At 54.8% G+C, this 17,350-nt stretch overlaps 1 protein-coding gene across 1 annotated transcript in view; it reads left to right on the top strand.

Annotated features, from left to right (window-relative positions):
- The window catches only part of MBCDH8 (uncharacterized protein), a gene marked incomplete at both ends in the record, with an annotated part of 40,285 nt that overhangs the window by 14,524 nt on the left and 8,411 nt on the right, over window positions 1-17,350 (top strand). The window contains one exon of the mRNA XM_001747715.1: window positions 13-17,324. Coding sequence (XP_001747767.1) covers window positions 13-17,324 — 17,312 coding nt within the window. The remainder of the gene's footprint in view (window positions 1-12; window positions 17,325-17,350) is intronic.

The raw sequence follows: 17,350 nt of genomic DNA, 5'->3' as shown, positions 1-17,350 counted from the left end.
CTTCGTGCGCAGCTGGCCGAAGCTGGGGATGATGGAGCATCGGCCAGCAACACGGAAGTGTTCTTCGATGTCTCTGTTACGTCAGCCCAGGACAGCGCCATGGGTGGTTTGACGTCTGCGTTGAGCAGCAATGCATACTATTGGAACGGCACTTACGTCGGAGACGGCGGGCGCTCGGCCAGCCTGTATGGTGGAGTCGTCAAGGCCGTTGGCACGGGTGAGGGCTGGTTTGAGGTACGCTTGCTGAGTACGTCGCTAGTTGGCGAGGGCCTGGGTCTGTCGTTGTTGCAAAAGACGTATGATTCACAGGGCGGAACCAGCACGGCCCGACGCTTGGGCATGTTTAAGACGAGTGCCACGCCGCTTTATTCATCGCAGCTGAGCATGACAGTGGATGGCATTGAGGTGATTACGGGCAGCAGTGGCTACTCGCCGCTGACTACGTTCAGTAACAATGTGACGAGTAGCGAGTGCTTCAACTTTGCTGATCCTGTGTTTGAGTCTGCAACTGTGCGGTTTGAGGTGGACGAGAACTCTGGCATCGACGCCGTTGTTGGGGTTGTGAATGCCACTGACGCGGATAGCTCGGGCGTGGCCCCTGCTGCGTATGGCAGCCTGGCCGTGACCGGTCAATCGGGCATTGTGCGCTACGAACTGAGCGAGGCCTCAAGCTTGTTTGCCGTGGACGCTGTGAGCGGCATTGTGACGGCACTGCAGGATTTCGACTATGAGGTTGATGTCCGAGAGTATCAGGTGACGATTGTGGCCCGGGATCAGGGTGTTGTGCGCCAACGCTCGTCGAGCGTGGTGGTCAACGTTTCGATCGTCAACCTGAATGATGTGCCTCCCCGCTTTAACGCCACATCTTTCTCTTTCTCTGTGGCTGAGAACCTGCCCGCAGGCGTCTCCATCGGTACTCTCTCCGCTTGGATCGACCCGCCAGTTCCTTTACTGTTCTCAATTCCAGATCTCAATGCTTCCTTGTTTGCGTTCAACAAATCGACCGGACTTCTGTCGACGTTGATCTCACTGGATCGGGAAGCGATGGGTGATTTGAACATCACCGCTTTTGTCGAACTTCCAGGATTTTCTCATCTGAATGACACAGCCTTTGTTTCTATCACTGTGATTGATACCAATGATAACATTCCAGTCATCACCTCAAGCACCGCTTTGGAAATTCCATCAAATACTGATGTCAATACTTCCGTGTACGTGCTGACCTACGCTGATGCTGATTCCTGGCCATTTGCCGAGTCATCCCGCTCCGTCGGAACGATTCGCGCCAACCCACCCATTTCTGACAACAGCCAACCGCCCCCGGTGGTGGATACAACCACATTCGCATTCAACTCATCCTCGGGGTCCCTAATCCTCAAGAAACCACTGGACAAGACTGTTGCTGTTTCCTTCTTTTTCACTGTGACTGTGACGAACCTTGCTTCGCCGTTTTTCTCAAGTTCTGATACGGTTTTGATATCTATCGGCAGCGCAAACCTCTACGCTCCAGTGGTCACCTCTCCCTCTCGGGAGGTGCTTCTGTTTGAAGACCATGCCGTTGGAACAGAGATTGAGCTCATCTTCGCCGTGGATCAAGATTCAGGTGCAAGTGGCATCGTTCGATATGCAATTGTGGCTGGCAATGAGGACGGCTACTTTGCAGTCGATGCAGTGACCGGATCTGTCACTCTTGAAAATCCTCTTGACTATGAGCACCGGCAAGATGTCACCATCGTCGTCGAGGCGCGTGATCGAGGCGACCCCATCAGCTTGGCAACCAACGTCACCATCCACGTTCAAATCATTGATGTCAATGACAATGCGCCTATCTTCGTATTTACATCACCTTCATTCTTGTCAGAGTTGGCACCGAGCGGCCACGTTGCGGCTTTGCTTTGTGCCTATGATGCCGATAGCGAGTCAGCTGGTATTGTTGATATGACACTGACCTCTTTATCAGGCGTGTTCGGTGCGAACAAGGCTAACGCATCTTGTTGGGAAATCGTCACTGTCATGGCAACTGCTCCCCTCCTGACCGAAGCACGTGAGCTTTTGAACTTGACTTTTGTGGCTAGTGATCGTGGCTCGCCCATGCAAACGTCGACAGGTTACATGTCGATTATTCTTTTTGATGAAAACGATCACGCTCCACTGCCCAACATGTCGCAAAGTGTGCGAGTATTGGAAGATGCTGCTGTTGGCACAGCGATAACAAAGCTCAGCTTTGTTGATAGCGATTATGACTGGAATGCAGCCTTGACATACCTCCTATTGACATCAGATGTTGTTCCGTTTGAGTTGAATGCTACGTCCGGCTCTCTACTTCTTGTCGGGCAACTCGATCGGGAAACAATTGACAGCTATGAGTTGGTGGTGATGGTACAAGACCGCGCTCCGACATTTGAACCTACATACGCCGATGTTGTGCCACAGCCAACGCTTTCGACAAATTTTACCGTTCTGGTTAATATCTCTGATGTCAACGACAACCCACCAGTGTGGGTGAACGCAAGTAATATGACATTGGTCGTGCCCGAGGACCAGAGTGGTGCTTTTGCTCAGTTTCTTGCAACTGATGATGATGAGGGCATCAATGCCATGCTCAACTATAATGTTGCTGCAAGCGTAAACTGTAGTGTAATCATCTCTAGCGACGGGGTTGTCTCGCTCAATGCTTCATTGGACTATGAACAGGCCCGTACAGCGTGGTTTTTGCTCATAGCGAGCGATCGTGGCACTCCGTCACATCATGCTGAGCTTTACGTGTTTATTGAAGTGGCTGATGTCAATGATGTCAGCCCAACTGTTTCGGGCCCGGCTTCTCTCACCTTATCTGAGGCAGAAGCCATTGGAACAGTTGTTGCCTCTTATTCAGCCACAGATCCTGACACCGGGAACGGAGGCGTGGTAGACTTTTTTGTTGACACCGCCGCATCTGGAAACCGATTCAGTATCACCCTGGACGGCAACCTGAAGGTTGCCGGCTCTCTTCTCGGCTCCACGGCAATGGTTGTCGTGGTTGTCGCAAGAGATCGTGGCTCCCCTCAGCGTCAAACAAGCTTCCCCGTCTTTGTGTCCTTTGGCTCGGCAGAGGACTTCACCATGTCCTTCTCCGGAAGTGGCGCTCTCTTTGCCAACAGCCCCTCGATTCTGAACTCAACTTCAGGCTTCGAGTACCAATACTTGCAGGCGTACTCCGTTTTGCCAAGGGCCTTAGCAGGCGGCACGCTTTCTGCTAGACTCGGCTCACTGAAGGGATCCCAGGCGCTTTCTCAGACCAGGGCAGTAGCAAATCGGTTGGAGGTCGTGCTGGCCTCAACCGCACTTTTCGTGGAAGATCGGGTGGTTCGAGCATCCGCCCTTGTTCTTGATGGTTCCTTCAATCCGCGCACGCAGGGTGCAACCATTGCCTTCACGATTCAACCCGACATTCGCTTGCAGGGCCTGGGCGCTGTCGCTGTGTCAGGTTCCTGTACCGTTGCAGCCAGTACAAACTCAGGCATGTGTGGCTTTGCGTCAACGAACCTACCGGCTTCATGGTTCACTATGGCCGCACTTCGAGATGATGCTGCGGATCCAACCGTGGAAGTGTTGGTCTCTCTACATGGGAGTGCTCCGGTGTCCGTCGGCACGGTGGTCCTGACGCGTTGGGTACCACCTGTTGTGGCAGACCCCATTAATCAATTGCGCATGACCCTACCTGCTAATGACATATTCCCTGGCAACGCCTTCTCGGCGACAGTCGAGGGACATGCCGGCTTTCAACTGCAAACATTCCTCTTGCGCCTCACAGCTGGCTCGGCCATCAGCATTACTTCTGTGGAGGCACGCGATAGCGATAAATTTTCAATTGTTAACACTGCGAGCTCGGCGTCTGATTGGACTGTGTTTGGTCAGCTGAACGATGCTTCCTCGGCAAGTTCATCTCCCGTTGCCGCAGAGACGCTTTTAGACGTCACTTTTGTGGTCTCCAGCAGCGCCGCCACAAGTCAATCAGTCCGCATCGACATCGTTGTGCAGGAGATTACCAACATCAGAGGCGAGGACCTCATTACTTCTGATATTGCAGGCGAGTTTATTGATCACCGATCACGGCTTACCGGCCAGGTCTTTGCTTACGGTCAAATATTCGTTGCTCCTGACGAAGTGCGTGGGCTCCATGCCTTTGGTGATGTGGGTGAGATAACCAATATTGGCGTGTTGACGGGCGAAACCACCTCTTGGCCCTTGTATACGTATGCCATTTATCGCTCAGGTCAACGTTCGCGCGTTACGAGTGAGTTAGCATGCTTGTCTTCGCAGACAAGTGTTATGCAACCCACTTCCGGGTGCACAGCGTTGCAACTTCCCAAAACACAGAGCGTGGGCAGTCCCGAGGTGTCAATCACGGTCATGTGGGCAGCATCAAGCACCGTTGCAAGATTTCGTGTATGGGCACCGGTTCTACCTGTGCCCTTGACAGCGCTAGACCAAAATTTGCATGCTATCTCCGGCTCTGGCTGTTCAGTCTATCAAAGCCGCCATTTGGATGCCTTTGCGTCGTTTTCTGATGGTGTTGAGGCTCGCTTTGCAAACGTGATTGACTCCTTCGCGGGCGCGTTGGCCCCGGCTGACACTTCTGTTCTGGAGATTGTCAGCGGCAAAGTTCGCGGCGTGGGACCAGGCACAAGTGTTATCCGGGTTTTGCGCGATGGTCTTCTTGTGGCAGAATCAAGTGCTTTCGTTGTGAATGAGAGCAGCGTTGATATCACTCAAATTCGAGTTGCTGTTTTTACGGACTTAACCCTGACGGCTGTCCCGGACTTTGAGGTGGTGTCCGCGCCGATCAATGTGACTGCCAAGGTGGATCAGGCCTTTGACCTCGAGTATGAGGAGGGTCACGCTGTGGCACTCGCACTTTACTCTGACATGACATCAGAACTGCTGACCGTCGAGGATGGTATGGTATATTCCAGTGCAAACCTAGCGTTAGTCACAGTCACAAATGATACTGTGACTGCCATTGGAAGCGGTGTGGGACAATTTGTTTTGGGTGAGTACAAACCTTGCGGCTTAAGCTTTGATGCCTTAGCCAATGGAACAGCTACTGTTGCCATTGACATCCCTGAACCGGATTCAGTCGAAGTTGAACTTGACACTGGCAAAATTTGCCTGCCTGGTTCATCAGCGGCGCTGCTCGGCGTCGACACATCTGCTCGGGTTCATGTTGACTTGCGCTATGGCAGCGCACTCCTGTCCCGTGAGTTGGACAACCGGACGCTCTTCTCGTTGGAACCGAGCATCGGCAGAGTAGAGCGCGGTGAGGAGACCGTCATGATAATTGTGACCGATTCTACCTACGAGGGCCCGGTAACGCTTCGCGTAACATTTGAGCACCTCAATGCGTCTGGAAGCGAAACTTTCAGTGTCATACGCCTCAGTCAGGTGACTATGGCCTCGCAGCCATACCCTATATTTGCGGGCTCTAGTGCGGTGAGCAAGACAAGCTCGCTGAGATACGCAGAAACGAACGTTTTTGAGTCTCTTCGAATCAGTGTGACCGCACACTTGAGTGATGGCGCAACGCACGAGGTCGCAAGCCTGGCTGCCACCACCTTGTCCATTGTCCAAGCTAGCCAACGTGCTGTTTTGAGTGGGCGTATCCTGTCACGCGTGCTGCCTTCCAGCGCCGGTGTGGTGGTGGTGACTGCTGTTTTCAATGGAGAAGCCGCCTCGAACGACTTGACCATCACGATGTCCGATGAGCAAACCTTTGTCAATCGGATCACTGCTTCTGGCTCAATCACCACCTTTGACACTGTCACGTTCACGTCGACGCTGCGGGGCGTGCAGGATGAGGCCTCTGCGTTTGTCACACTTGGCGCGCGGTTTGACGATGGAACTTTTTATCCGACGCTATTCGGCGCGAACGGTGCCGTCAACCTGCCCGGTCTCATCACTTTCCGCAGCAGTCAGCCCACCGTGGCCTCGGCCAATTCGGTGACGGGTGAAGTGACGTTGCACGCCAATTGGCCAGAATTGGTCACTGTGACGGCCCAAGCCGTGGCAAGCGGGATCGAGGGCTCGGCGACTTTTGCGGCCAACCTAGACCCTGACACCTTTGATGTGGATTTGGGGGCTGCAACAGGCTTGCCACTGAGCGCCCGCGCCATTGGCGACACGTTTACGGTGCCGGTCCGTGTTAATGCCGGCAGCAGCACGCTAGCCTCCATCGATTTGTCTGTGTATTACGACCCCAGTCGGCTGGAGGCGGTGAGCGTGGCGCCTGGCAGTGCCTGGCCAAGCAGCGCGCAGCTGACAGCAACGCTGGACGATCCACCGGGTGTGGTCCTGTTCGGCGGAGCTTTGGATACCACGGGTCTGCAGGGCACCAAGGAGATTGCGGTGTTGACGTTTAGAGTGTTGGCAGGTGCAACGGTTGGTCAGCGCTTGGCGTTGACGGGACAGGTCACGACCATGGCAGATACAGACGGCGTCTTGATGGGCGCCGAGAACCGTGCCTTTGTGGCCGGCAGCGTTGAAATGGTGGTGGCCAGTGCTGGCCGGCGCCGTCGTGCTGATGCTGATGCTGATTCTGAAGCGGATGTGACTGAGGATGGCGCCGATGGCCTGCTGCCAGCAACCGCCACGGCTGACAGCCGTGCGGTTGTGTTGGCTCTGATAGCGAAGCATGGTGGCTTGGAGGGCCCTCAGCAAGGCGTTCGTCAACGCCGTGCAGAGTGCGCCAATGCACGTTGTACGGCGGCTGAGTGCGTATCGGTTTATGGTCAGGCACGCGAGACGGGCGATGCAGATGGCAATTGCCTCTTTGATGTTCGTGACGTGCGCTATACCCAAGACTACATTGTCTACGCTTCGCTGGGCTTTGCCACACCGGCGGGAGCTGCTTTCCGAGCTGATATGCTGAGCTCTGGGGAGCAGGAGGCCAATATGGATGCCGATTTGAACGGCGTGATTGACGGCCGTGACTCATCCTTCTTAGCGCGTGTCAACTTCCGTCAGCTCCGCTTCATCAAGGATATCTCCATCGTTCCCGTCGAGAACAGTGACAATTGTGCCTTGACACTCGCTGCTACACTCGTCGCCAAGGGTGATGTGGCCGTCGACGCGTCTCAGACATTTGTCTATTTCGATTTTGTTGCGCCAAGCCATGCGTCCGACCTGCCTTTCGATGAGGCAGATCTTGTCATTGGCACCATGGCTGCGTTTTCTGTTTCCTCTGGCAGCATTCGCAACGTACGCCCTTCAGCCTACTTGAGCAGCGTGCTGACCGACGGACACTTTGTTGTGCAAATGCGTAGCGACGTGGTACATTCCGTGGGCATCTCATTGATCATGGTCACAACCAATTCGCTGGGTGAAACCGATCAATCGCGCCAGTTTTTCTTGGACGGCTCCTCCTCTGCTCCGTTTTTATATGCAGGCGTGCTTGATGTTCTGGTTGGTCAATTCTCGGTCAGCGTGTATCGTGGCAGTGGCTACAACCCATTCGTTTTGGCAAACAATACACGTGCTTCGCACAGCTGTGTGAACGAACATCCCCCTGTGTTTACCCACAATCCATTCACTGTCTTTGTCCCAGAGAATCAAGACCCCGGCCCGATCCTCACTCTCGAGGTGACAGACGAAGATGAATTCGCCATTCCTCCGCTTTTTGCGCTTGTGGACGAAAGTATCGATTTCGCCGTGTCAGCTTCTGGGGTTGTAAGCTCGCTTCGCAGCTTCGACTACGAAGCGGACCCAACCGCTTACACACTCAATGTCACCGCGACTGACTCAACGCAGGCGGCAAGTTTTGTGGCATGGGCGTTGGTGAATGTGTACATCAACAACACAAACGATATCCCGCCGCAGTTTTTGTCCCCTGCCGTTGAGGTCAACGTCGATGAGACTTTAGCTGTCAACAGCACCGTGGTGTCCTTGCCTTACTTCGACCGTGACTCGCCCTTGAGCAACATGTCGGCCTACATTGTGACACCCTCAGTGCCATTCCGAGCCACCACGGTTGCGGGTGACGTACGGGTGATTTTGAGCGAGCCGTTGGATTACGATACGGGCAATGACCATTACGAGTTCACCGTGGCACTATCCGATGGAAACTTCGTTGCTACCTGTGAGATCATTCTTTCTGTATTGCCGGTGAACGACAACTCCCCTCTTTTTGAGCAGAGCTTCTTCCAGCTGACCGTCAACACATCGGTTCCGGTTGGCACCACCTTGGTTGTGCTAGAGGCCACCGATGGCGATGGAGATGTCGTGGCTTACCGCTTGCGCGAACCATCGCCATATTTTGTTGTCGATGCTGCATCGGGTGCATTGCGGTTGATCGCTGAGCTACCCGCGTTAGAGCCTCGCTTCGAGCTCTTTGTGATTGCTTCTGATCAGCAAACCCCGCCTTTGGAAGCCACGGCAATTGTCGAGGTCTTATTGCCTGTCGTACGCGATGTTGTCTTTTCGGCCAATCCCGCCCTATTGGTTGGCAATCCAGCGCGGCTAGCCGCGGACGTGTACGCGCAGCCAGTTGGTCGACCCGTTGGGTTGACTCCCAGCGCGAGCATGTCCGTATCAGCCTCGTTCGGATCGCTCATTGGGGAACGCATCGTGACACGCGCCGTTGCGCCGGCGAGCAGCTTCAAGGCCGTTTTGGCCACCCGCACTGCATTTGTGGCACGCTCTTCAATTATCGTTCATGCTCAACTGTACGATGAAGACTTCCAGACACTGACAGGAGGTGGTACAATCACTGTGACGTTTGTGCCTGATGGCATGCTGTCGGCAGCTGGTGCTACAAGCATCAGCAAATCCTGTGTTGTGGCCTCTGGTGCCCCCGCGGGATTTTGTACAGTGTCCTCGGGTGCCCTTCCAGTTTCCTGGTTCACCGCACCCTCTTTGTTGGCACAAAATCTTGACCCACAGGTGAATGTGCAGGCTAGTGATGGCTCGTCGATGCTTGATTTGGGCGCGGTGGTCTTGCACCGATCAATGAATGGTGCTGCAGAGGCTCTTGATATGCAGATGCGTGTGATTGTACCTCAACAAGACCTGTTTATCGGTGACAGCGTTGACATTTCTATCGAAGGGCATGCCGGTTTCCAAGTTCAGACCTTCCTGGTTCGCCTCACCGTTGCAAGTGGTTTGCGCATCCAATCGGCAGCAGCCGCTGACTCGAACAAATTTGCCCTTGTCATCACTGAGGCATCAAGCACCGACTGGACCATCTTCGGCCAACTCAAGGATGCCGCAAGTGCCTCAACTAGCATCGTTGACGCTGAGGCGCTTGTTGTCGTGGCCATGAGCGTTCATTCAAGTGCGTCGACCAATGCCACTCTGGCTCTATCCATGGATGTGTTGGAGTTGACAAATGTCAAGGGTGAAGATATTTTCCCTGAAACTGTGCCTGCACAGTTTGTAGACCGTCGCTCGCGCCTTGCAGGTGAGGTTTATGAGAGTGGGCAGGTCTTCGTAGCTGCAGACGTGATCACGGGCGTGTTCGCGTATGCTCCCTCGGCTGAAGTTTTGAACAGTGGTCCTCTAACAGGAGTGAGTGTATCGGTACCCATAACCATCCAAGTGGTTCGACTTTCTGGTGCTCGTGCCCCGGCATCGACCGGCGATGTCTTCTGCACCAGTACCTCTCCACTGACAATGGCAAACACCGATTGCGCTGACGTCACTTTGACGACCTCCTTTGATGTTGATGGAGGTGTGGCAGAAGCTCTGGTCACTGCTTCAAATGGCGTTGCAGACACAGTCCGCCTCAAAGTCTGGATGCCATCTTCAGATGTTGACATGGTGGTCTCTGATCCTTATTTGGAGCGATTGACCGACTTTGAGGACTCGGCGTGCCCGATCTTCTACCAAGATGCCGTCGTCGAGGTCTTCAGCCAGTTCTCGGCTGGCAGCTTGGACTTGGACATCAAGTATCGCGTCACAAACCTCATCAAGGACAACTTGCGCATTGCAAACCATACCGTTGCGTTGATGGATGGTACTCACGTATTTGCGCTGAACGAGGGCATCACCACGCTCAGCCTGATGCGTGACGAAATGCAGCTTGCCAATGCATCGATCACGGTGGCCACCTCAGGAATCAGGGCCACAAGTCTCGAAGGCTTTGTTGTCACCCGCTTGAGCCTCGACCTTCCAACAAGCATTTTGTCCACGCAATCTGCGACAGCTGTGGCCTCATTGGTGCAAGAGCTCTCTCTTGAAGGTGATGACGCATCGGTGCTTGCCGTGGTTGAGTTTGCCGATGGAACGCGTTTAGTGCTGCCAAATACTGCGTCTGCTGCCCAGCTCCGCGTCGTATCGATTTCTCCCTCTGTATTGCACGCAAATGGCACTCGGGTCATCGCCCGGGCGCCAGGTGTCGGCGAACTGGTCCGCGTAGAGGCCCTCTCATGCTCTGGACGCCAGGTTTCGAATGCCACAGTTTTTACAAACGTCAGCATCCCGGAGCCTGATGAGGTGCTCATCGTGAGCAATGCATCACGGGTGGCAACTGCTGGTAGTGCTGCCCGCTTCGCCGGTATCTCTGAAGCAGCGGCTGTCACAGTGGCTTTGGTTTTCAACGGCCGTACGCTGGATATGTCTGCTGATGAGCGCACCATTCTTACAGTTACCTCCGCGTCAGGAGTGACTGCAACAATAGAGCAGCTCGGCGAAAACTTGCTCGTCCGCCCTTCAGGCGCGGTTGCGGGTTACTTTTGGATCAACGTGAGTTTTGTGCACTACAACATTACGGCGGCCTTGCAACTCCGAGCCGTTGACATGACAAGTCTTGAGCTGACTGCTCGGCCGACTCCCGCGTACAGCGGCTCGTCAGCTGTTGTCATGTCAACACTGCACCCACTCGCAAATACCGGTGTCTACCAGCAAGCCGTGCTGGAAAGCACGGCGGTCTTAACAGACGGCGAGGAAGTCGATGTTTCCGGGCAAGAAGGCTTGTCGCTGGCGATCGCATCCGGTGACTCCTTGGTACAAATTGTGAACGAGGTTGTGAATGTACGTTCGGGCGTTAGCAGTGGCACTGCGCAATTCATCGCCGACTTCCATGGATTGATCACGAGCAGCGCATTTTCGCTAACGATTTCCTCGGACCAAGTTATGGTCAATGCCATTGTACCAACTGGCCAAACAGCGCCAGTCGGATCTGTCACGTTCACGTCGACGCTGCGGGGCGTGCAGGATGAGGCCTCTGCGTTTGTCACACTTGGCGCGCGGTTTGACGATGGAACTTTTTATCCGACGCTATTCGGCGCGAACGGTGCCGTCAACCTGCCCGGTCTCATCACTTTCCGCAGCAGTCAGCCCACCGTGGCCTCGGCCAATTCGGTGACGGGTGAAGTGACGTTGCACGCCAATTGGCCAGAATTGGTCACTGTGACGGCCCAAGCCGTGGCAAGCGGGATCGAGGGCTCGGCGACTTTTGCGGCCAACCTAGACCCTGACACCTTTGATGTGGATTTGGGGGCTGCAACAGGCTTGCCACTGAGCGCCCGCGCCATTGGCGACACGTTTACGGTGCCGGTCCGTGTTAATGCCGGCAGCAGCACGCTAGCCTCCATCGATTTGTCTGTGTATTACGACCCCAGTCGGCTGGAGGCGGTGAGCGTGGCGCCTGGCAGTGCCTGGCCAAGCAGCGCGCAGCTGACAGCAACGCTGGACGATCCACCGGGTGTGGTCCTGTTCGGCGGAGCTTTGGATACCACGGGTCTGCAGGGCACCAAGGAGATTGCGGTGTTGACGTTTAGAGTGTTGGCAGGTGCAACGGTTGGTCAGCGCTTGGCGTTGACGGGACAGGTCACGACCATGGCAGATACAGACGGCGTCTTGATGGGCGCCGAGAACCGTGCCTTTGTGGCCGGCAGCGTTGAAATGGTGGTGGCCAGTGCTGGCCGGCGCCGTCGTGCTGATGCTGATGCTGATTCTGAAGCGGATGTGACTGAGGATGGCGCCGATGGCCTGCTGCCAGCAACCGCCACGGCTGACAGCCGTGCGGTTGTGTTGGCTCTGATAGCGAAGCATGGTGGCTTGGAGGGCCCTCAGCAAGGCGTTCGTCAACGCCGTGCAGAGTGCGCCAATGCACGTTGTACGGCGGCTGAGTGCGTATCGGTTTATGGTCAGGCACGCGAGACGGGCGATGCAGATGGCAATTGCCTCTTTGATGTTCGTGACGTGCGCTATACCCAAGACTACATTGTCTACGCTTCGCTGGGCTTTGCCACACCGGCGGGAGCTGCTTTCCGAGCTGATATGCTGAGCTCTGGGGAGCAGGAGGCCAATATGGATGCCGATTTGAACGGCGTGATTGACGGCCGTGACTCATCCTTCTTAGCGCGTGTCAACTTCCGTCAGCTCCGCTTCATCAAGGATATCTCCATCGTTCCCGTCGAGAACAGTGACAACTGCCTCATGACTCTGGATGTCACCCTCATGGCCAAGGGTGACGTGGCCGTGGATAGCAGCCAGACAGCTTTGCATTTCATGCTGACGCATGCGGATGTCTCTAATCAAGATCTGTTTGACAACGTCGACCTCATCGAAGGTACCTCCTCCGCCGTCTCGGTCAATTCGGGCACTGTCTTGGATTTGACCTCATACTCGATTATGCGAGCCGCCAGTCGCCCCAATGGCGTTTTCCGTGTCTCCTTACGCACGGGCATGTCGCTGGATGACCTTGGTGTCTCCTTGGTCATGGTGACGACAGATGCCAATGGAGTTTCCGATGTTTCGCGCCAGTTTTTCCTGGATGGCTCCTCCTTGGCACCCTATCATCATGCAGGCCGGCTCGATATTGATGTTGGCGTGCTCCAAGCGAATGCCTATCGCAGCAACGGCTTCAATCCGTTCATCTTGTTTGATAATGCTCTGCGATCTGATTTCTGTGCGCAAGATGGCGCTGTGTTCAACTTTACGGTGTCAGAGGACGTGAGCATCGGAACTGATCTCGGACTCATTGTCCAGTATGACTCAGGCCTTGGCGTGCCGCGTAATGCTGCCGTGGAATTTTCCATTTCAGGCACTTCACCAGATGCCTTCGAGGTCAACTCGCAAAACTTTAACTTGCAGGTGGCACAGGCTTTGGATCGGGAGGCGCGCGCAAGCTATGCGCTGGTTGTGGCGATGGAGGTGCTTGAATTCTCCTTGGAAGCTCAGGTCTACATCGTTGTATCCGATGTGAATGACAATGCGCCGCAGTTTTCCATGGAGATATTTCAGTTTTCAGTCATGGAGAATGTTGCTGGTGTTGTCATTGGAACCGTGAGCGCCACAGATCCCGACGAGGGCGTTAATGCAGTCGTTGTTTACACGTCGCTCGACCCCGCGCTGTATGCTATTGATGAGATCACAGGTGAGGTGACCCTCTTGGTGCAGCTGGATCGGGAGGTGTTGCCCTACATTCTCTTTAATGTCTCGGCACGCGACAGTCCTGAGGCGAGCGCTCCCCTCGTCACGGTGGGGGCCGTAAACCTGACAGTTTTGGATGCAAACGATAATCCGCCGCGTGTCAATGCCAGTTCGCTTGAGATTTCCGTTTCGGAGAATCTGGCATCGCCCCTGGTGATTGGCCAGCTGCTGATTTCTGACGCTGACCTGGGCGTGAATGCTCAAGTGCAGCAGATCCGTGTGCTGACTTTTGCGGACTGGATCGATGTAACCCCCGAAGGTGTTGTCATTGCCTTGCAATCTTTTGATCGCGAGGCAGTGGCCCAGTACAACGTGCTGATTAATATCACCGACGCCGGGTCACCGGCGCTGTCGACGCTCGCCACCATCAAGCTCGACATCCTTGACGTCAATGACAACACACCCATTTTTGAGGCCAGCCTTTATCGGGTAGTCGTGCCATTGGGCACGGAGCCGGGCAGTATTCTCCGTGATGTGGTTGCTCGCGATGCAGATGCTGGCATTAATGCGGAGCTGCTCTACACGATTGGGGCGCAGACGCCCAATGGTTCTGTGTCCGTGCTGACGTATGGTGGACGAGCGCGTGTCGTGCTCGATCAGTTGATTGGTGACGTTGGGGATGAAATTTTGGTCACACTTGTGGCAACCGATCGAGGCATTCCTGCGCTCAGCTCAACTACAGAAGTAGTACTGAAGATCAGCGAGAACCATCGTTTTGACTTTGAGGCTGGTGCCGGCTATCGTGGAGCGTACAGTTCAACGATCAATTCGGCCCGACAAAATTTTGGCCCATTCTTCATGACCAACGCTACTGCATTCAACGTAACGCTACCGGGCATCAATGGCCTCGGCCCTGTGACAGCACAAATCAGTCGCGATTCGGCTTCATATGCCGATCTCGTGGTTCTTGACAAGGAAGTTTTTAACGACGAGCCGGACCTTGGCACTCCCCTGCGTGTGCGTGCTGCTGGCCTGGCCAAGACGACCTATCATCGCAACGCCGGTGCTGGCATCGAACTCACTTTTTGGTTGCGGTTGTCAACCAACCCGAGTTTTTCGCTGATGCTTTCTTGCACAACAGCGAGCAATGGTGTATGCTCAATCGAGTTCACCGTGCCCGACGCGTGGTTTGCGAGCGACGCTGATGTGAGTGCTTTGATCTCTGTTGCAGCTGATGGCTCGAGCTTCGGTGCTGTATCAGCTGTCACCCTGCATCCGCGCAACACTGGAGTATCTGATGTGGTGCTGCGCAACGATGCTTGGCTGTTGCTGCCAGCACGTACGGTGTACGCTGGCGAGACTTTCGTGGTCGCCTTATACGCACAAGCGACAGCGGGCGTGGCCTCATTCTCCATTACTGTGGCATTACAGAACGCGTTCCGACTAGTGAGCGTGACCAGCGCATCCGATGACTTTGTATACTTGCAAAGCGGGCGCGTAACTTGCACAGAGCCTGTCTTCTCAGACAATTCCGCATGCGAAGAAGCAATTACCTTGTCAGGCAACCGTGCATCTGGCTCCACCTCTTCCGCAGATGCCGTGCGGCTTGCGCTATTGACTGTCACGGTTCGCACTGCCCAACCTTCAGGCACAGCATCTCTTCGTGCCACCGTCAACAACCTCTTTTCTTCCGCTGACCAGTTTGTGTTTCCTTCGGATGTCGCAACCCAACAATTTCCCTACGCAGCATCGGTTGTGGATCGCGATGGTACCACATTGCGTTCTAGCAATGGCGGTGAGCTGACGATTGATGCCGATCTCCAGCAACTGGCTGGCTTGTTTGCCTACAGCGATGCTGGTGTGATGGTGAATACAGCGCAATTGAATAGCCAGGCCCTCTCATGGCCCATGGTGGTCCTGGCAGTTCGCGCCCGAAGTGGAAGCGTGATCGTCGTGGACTCAGGACTGAATTGCGCGCCAGAGGACGATGTGCTTGTGCACGTTTTGGAGAACTGCGCGCTTGTGGTGCTGGATGGCACAGAACTTGCGGGGTCAGCGACGGCCCGTGTATTTGTGGAGTCAGCCGGGGCCACCGGCACGGCTACCTTCCATGTATTTGCGGTGCAACGTGCCTCCCTATCGCTGTCCACCTCGACCCTCGGTCGTCTCGAGGGCGCCATGAACGACGCGTGCACCGAGCCTGCATATCGTACCGCGCAAATCAAGGTTGAGGCCACATTTTCGGACGCTAAGTCAGCCTTTACTGCCGACGTGACCACGTGGCTAGAGAGTTCAATCACAACATCGGATGGTAGCGTCGCAACAGTGGACGGCCAAACGCTTCAGGGCGTGGCCCCAGGGCTCACGACCGTGTTTGTTGATGGCACAACCCGCATTGCCCCCGTCAACGTGGAAGTCACCTCAACTCCAGCAGAGATCTTTGGATTTGCGCCGCTGCTGTACAATGACGCCATCTTTTACCTGTCAACTGACACGGTTACTGAGGCTGGATCTTTGTCGGCGCGCCTGTCCCTCTCCAATTTGTTGCTGAACAACGGTGACCGCTCATTCTATTTGGTTGACATCGTTTACGGCGATGGTGTGCGGCAAGCTATTGCCCTGAACGATCTTGTTGTGAAATCCTTGGATACACAGGTGGTGGTAGTAGGTAGCGATCACGTGGAGGCTGTTGGCTCAGGTTTTGGTGACTTGCTGCAGTTTGAGTGGATTGATGCCTGCTCCGGCTTACCCATCGCAGCGCAGAACTATTCCATCTCCGTGTCATTCAATGACAATGCACCCGTGTTTGAGGCTGAAAGCTATACGTACTCGCTGCCCGAACATGCGTCAACGCGCGTGTTAGGCACCTTGACTGCAACGGATGCTGATGTGGAGCGAGATGACCCAATTTACTACGGGCTGGTGTCTTTGATGGCGCCGCACCTAACGACGCCCTTGCTTGGTGTGGAGGTGACCAGTGTTTTCGTCAATGCGACCACGGGCGTCTTATCAGTTCGCTCCGGGGTGCCTGAACTTGATCGCGAGCTTTCTGAAACATGGACTGCTCTCATTGGCGCCAGCAACTACTTGACCGACTTGGAGTTGGCCGCTTCTGGTGTAAACCAGTCGGGCTTGCAGATTGGTTATGTGCAAATTGCGCTCGCCTTGACTGATATCAACGACAACGCACCGGTTATCACGAGCGTGATGGCAGCGCGTGTGGTCCCTGCCAACTTTGTTGGCGCCACCATCTTGGATGTGGATGCTACCGACGCGGATACTGGAGTCAATGGTGAGTTTTTCTTCGACTTGTCCTCCAGCACCGCTGTCAGTGAGTTTGCAACAATCGACGCTCCTTCGGGTGTGATTGCCACGACTCGCGACTTGTCGGACCTTTCCGAGGACACGGTGACGATGATGGTCACGGCCACAGACCGTGGTGCTGTGCCGCTATCAAGCTCAGCATCATTGCGCGTTGAAGTGTATCGTCGTGACCTGCTCCTAGCCATGGATGTGGCTTTGTCTGTCGAAGAAGCAATGGCACACTTGGATGAGATTGCTCGATACGTGAATGACGTGAGCAATCATGAGCTCTATCTGCCTGTACATGCTGTGTATGAGCTTGTGAGCGAATCTGAGCGCCGCCGTGATGAGACCTGGGCCACCGTGCACGTCCTAGCGGTGCGAAGCATTGAGGCTACAAATGCAGCAACAGACGAAATTTTGAAGGCAGGCCGGGCTCTTTTGGTCGACATTTACGGCAACATTCCGGCTTCAACCCTGCAGGCTGAATTATCTCCCTATGAGCAGGAGATTGGAGAGCAACTAGGCGCCTCCGTATCTTTCCGCGCTTATGCTTTGGACCCGAATGCATCATCAGGTGACCCAGGAGCAACGCTTCTGGCCATCGTTTTGCCTTTGGTGGTCATTCTGATCCTGGTCCTGTTGTTGGTGGGCTTTATTGTGCATCGTCGGTACGTACTTCTCGCGTGTTTATACT

Source organism: Monosiga brevicollis, genomic scaffold (assembly GCF_000002865.3).
Source record: "Monosiga brevicollis MX1 MONBRscaffold_18 genomic scaffold, whole genome shotgun sequence".
Lineage (NCBI taxonomy): Eukaryota > Choanoflagellata > Craspedida > Salpingoecidae > Monosiga > Monosiga brevicollis.
Note: the sequence above shows the minus strand (reverse complement) of the source record. Positions and strands in the feature narration are given on the sequence as shown.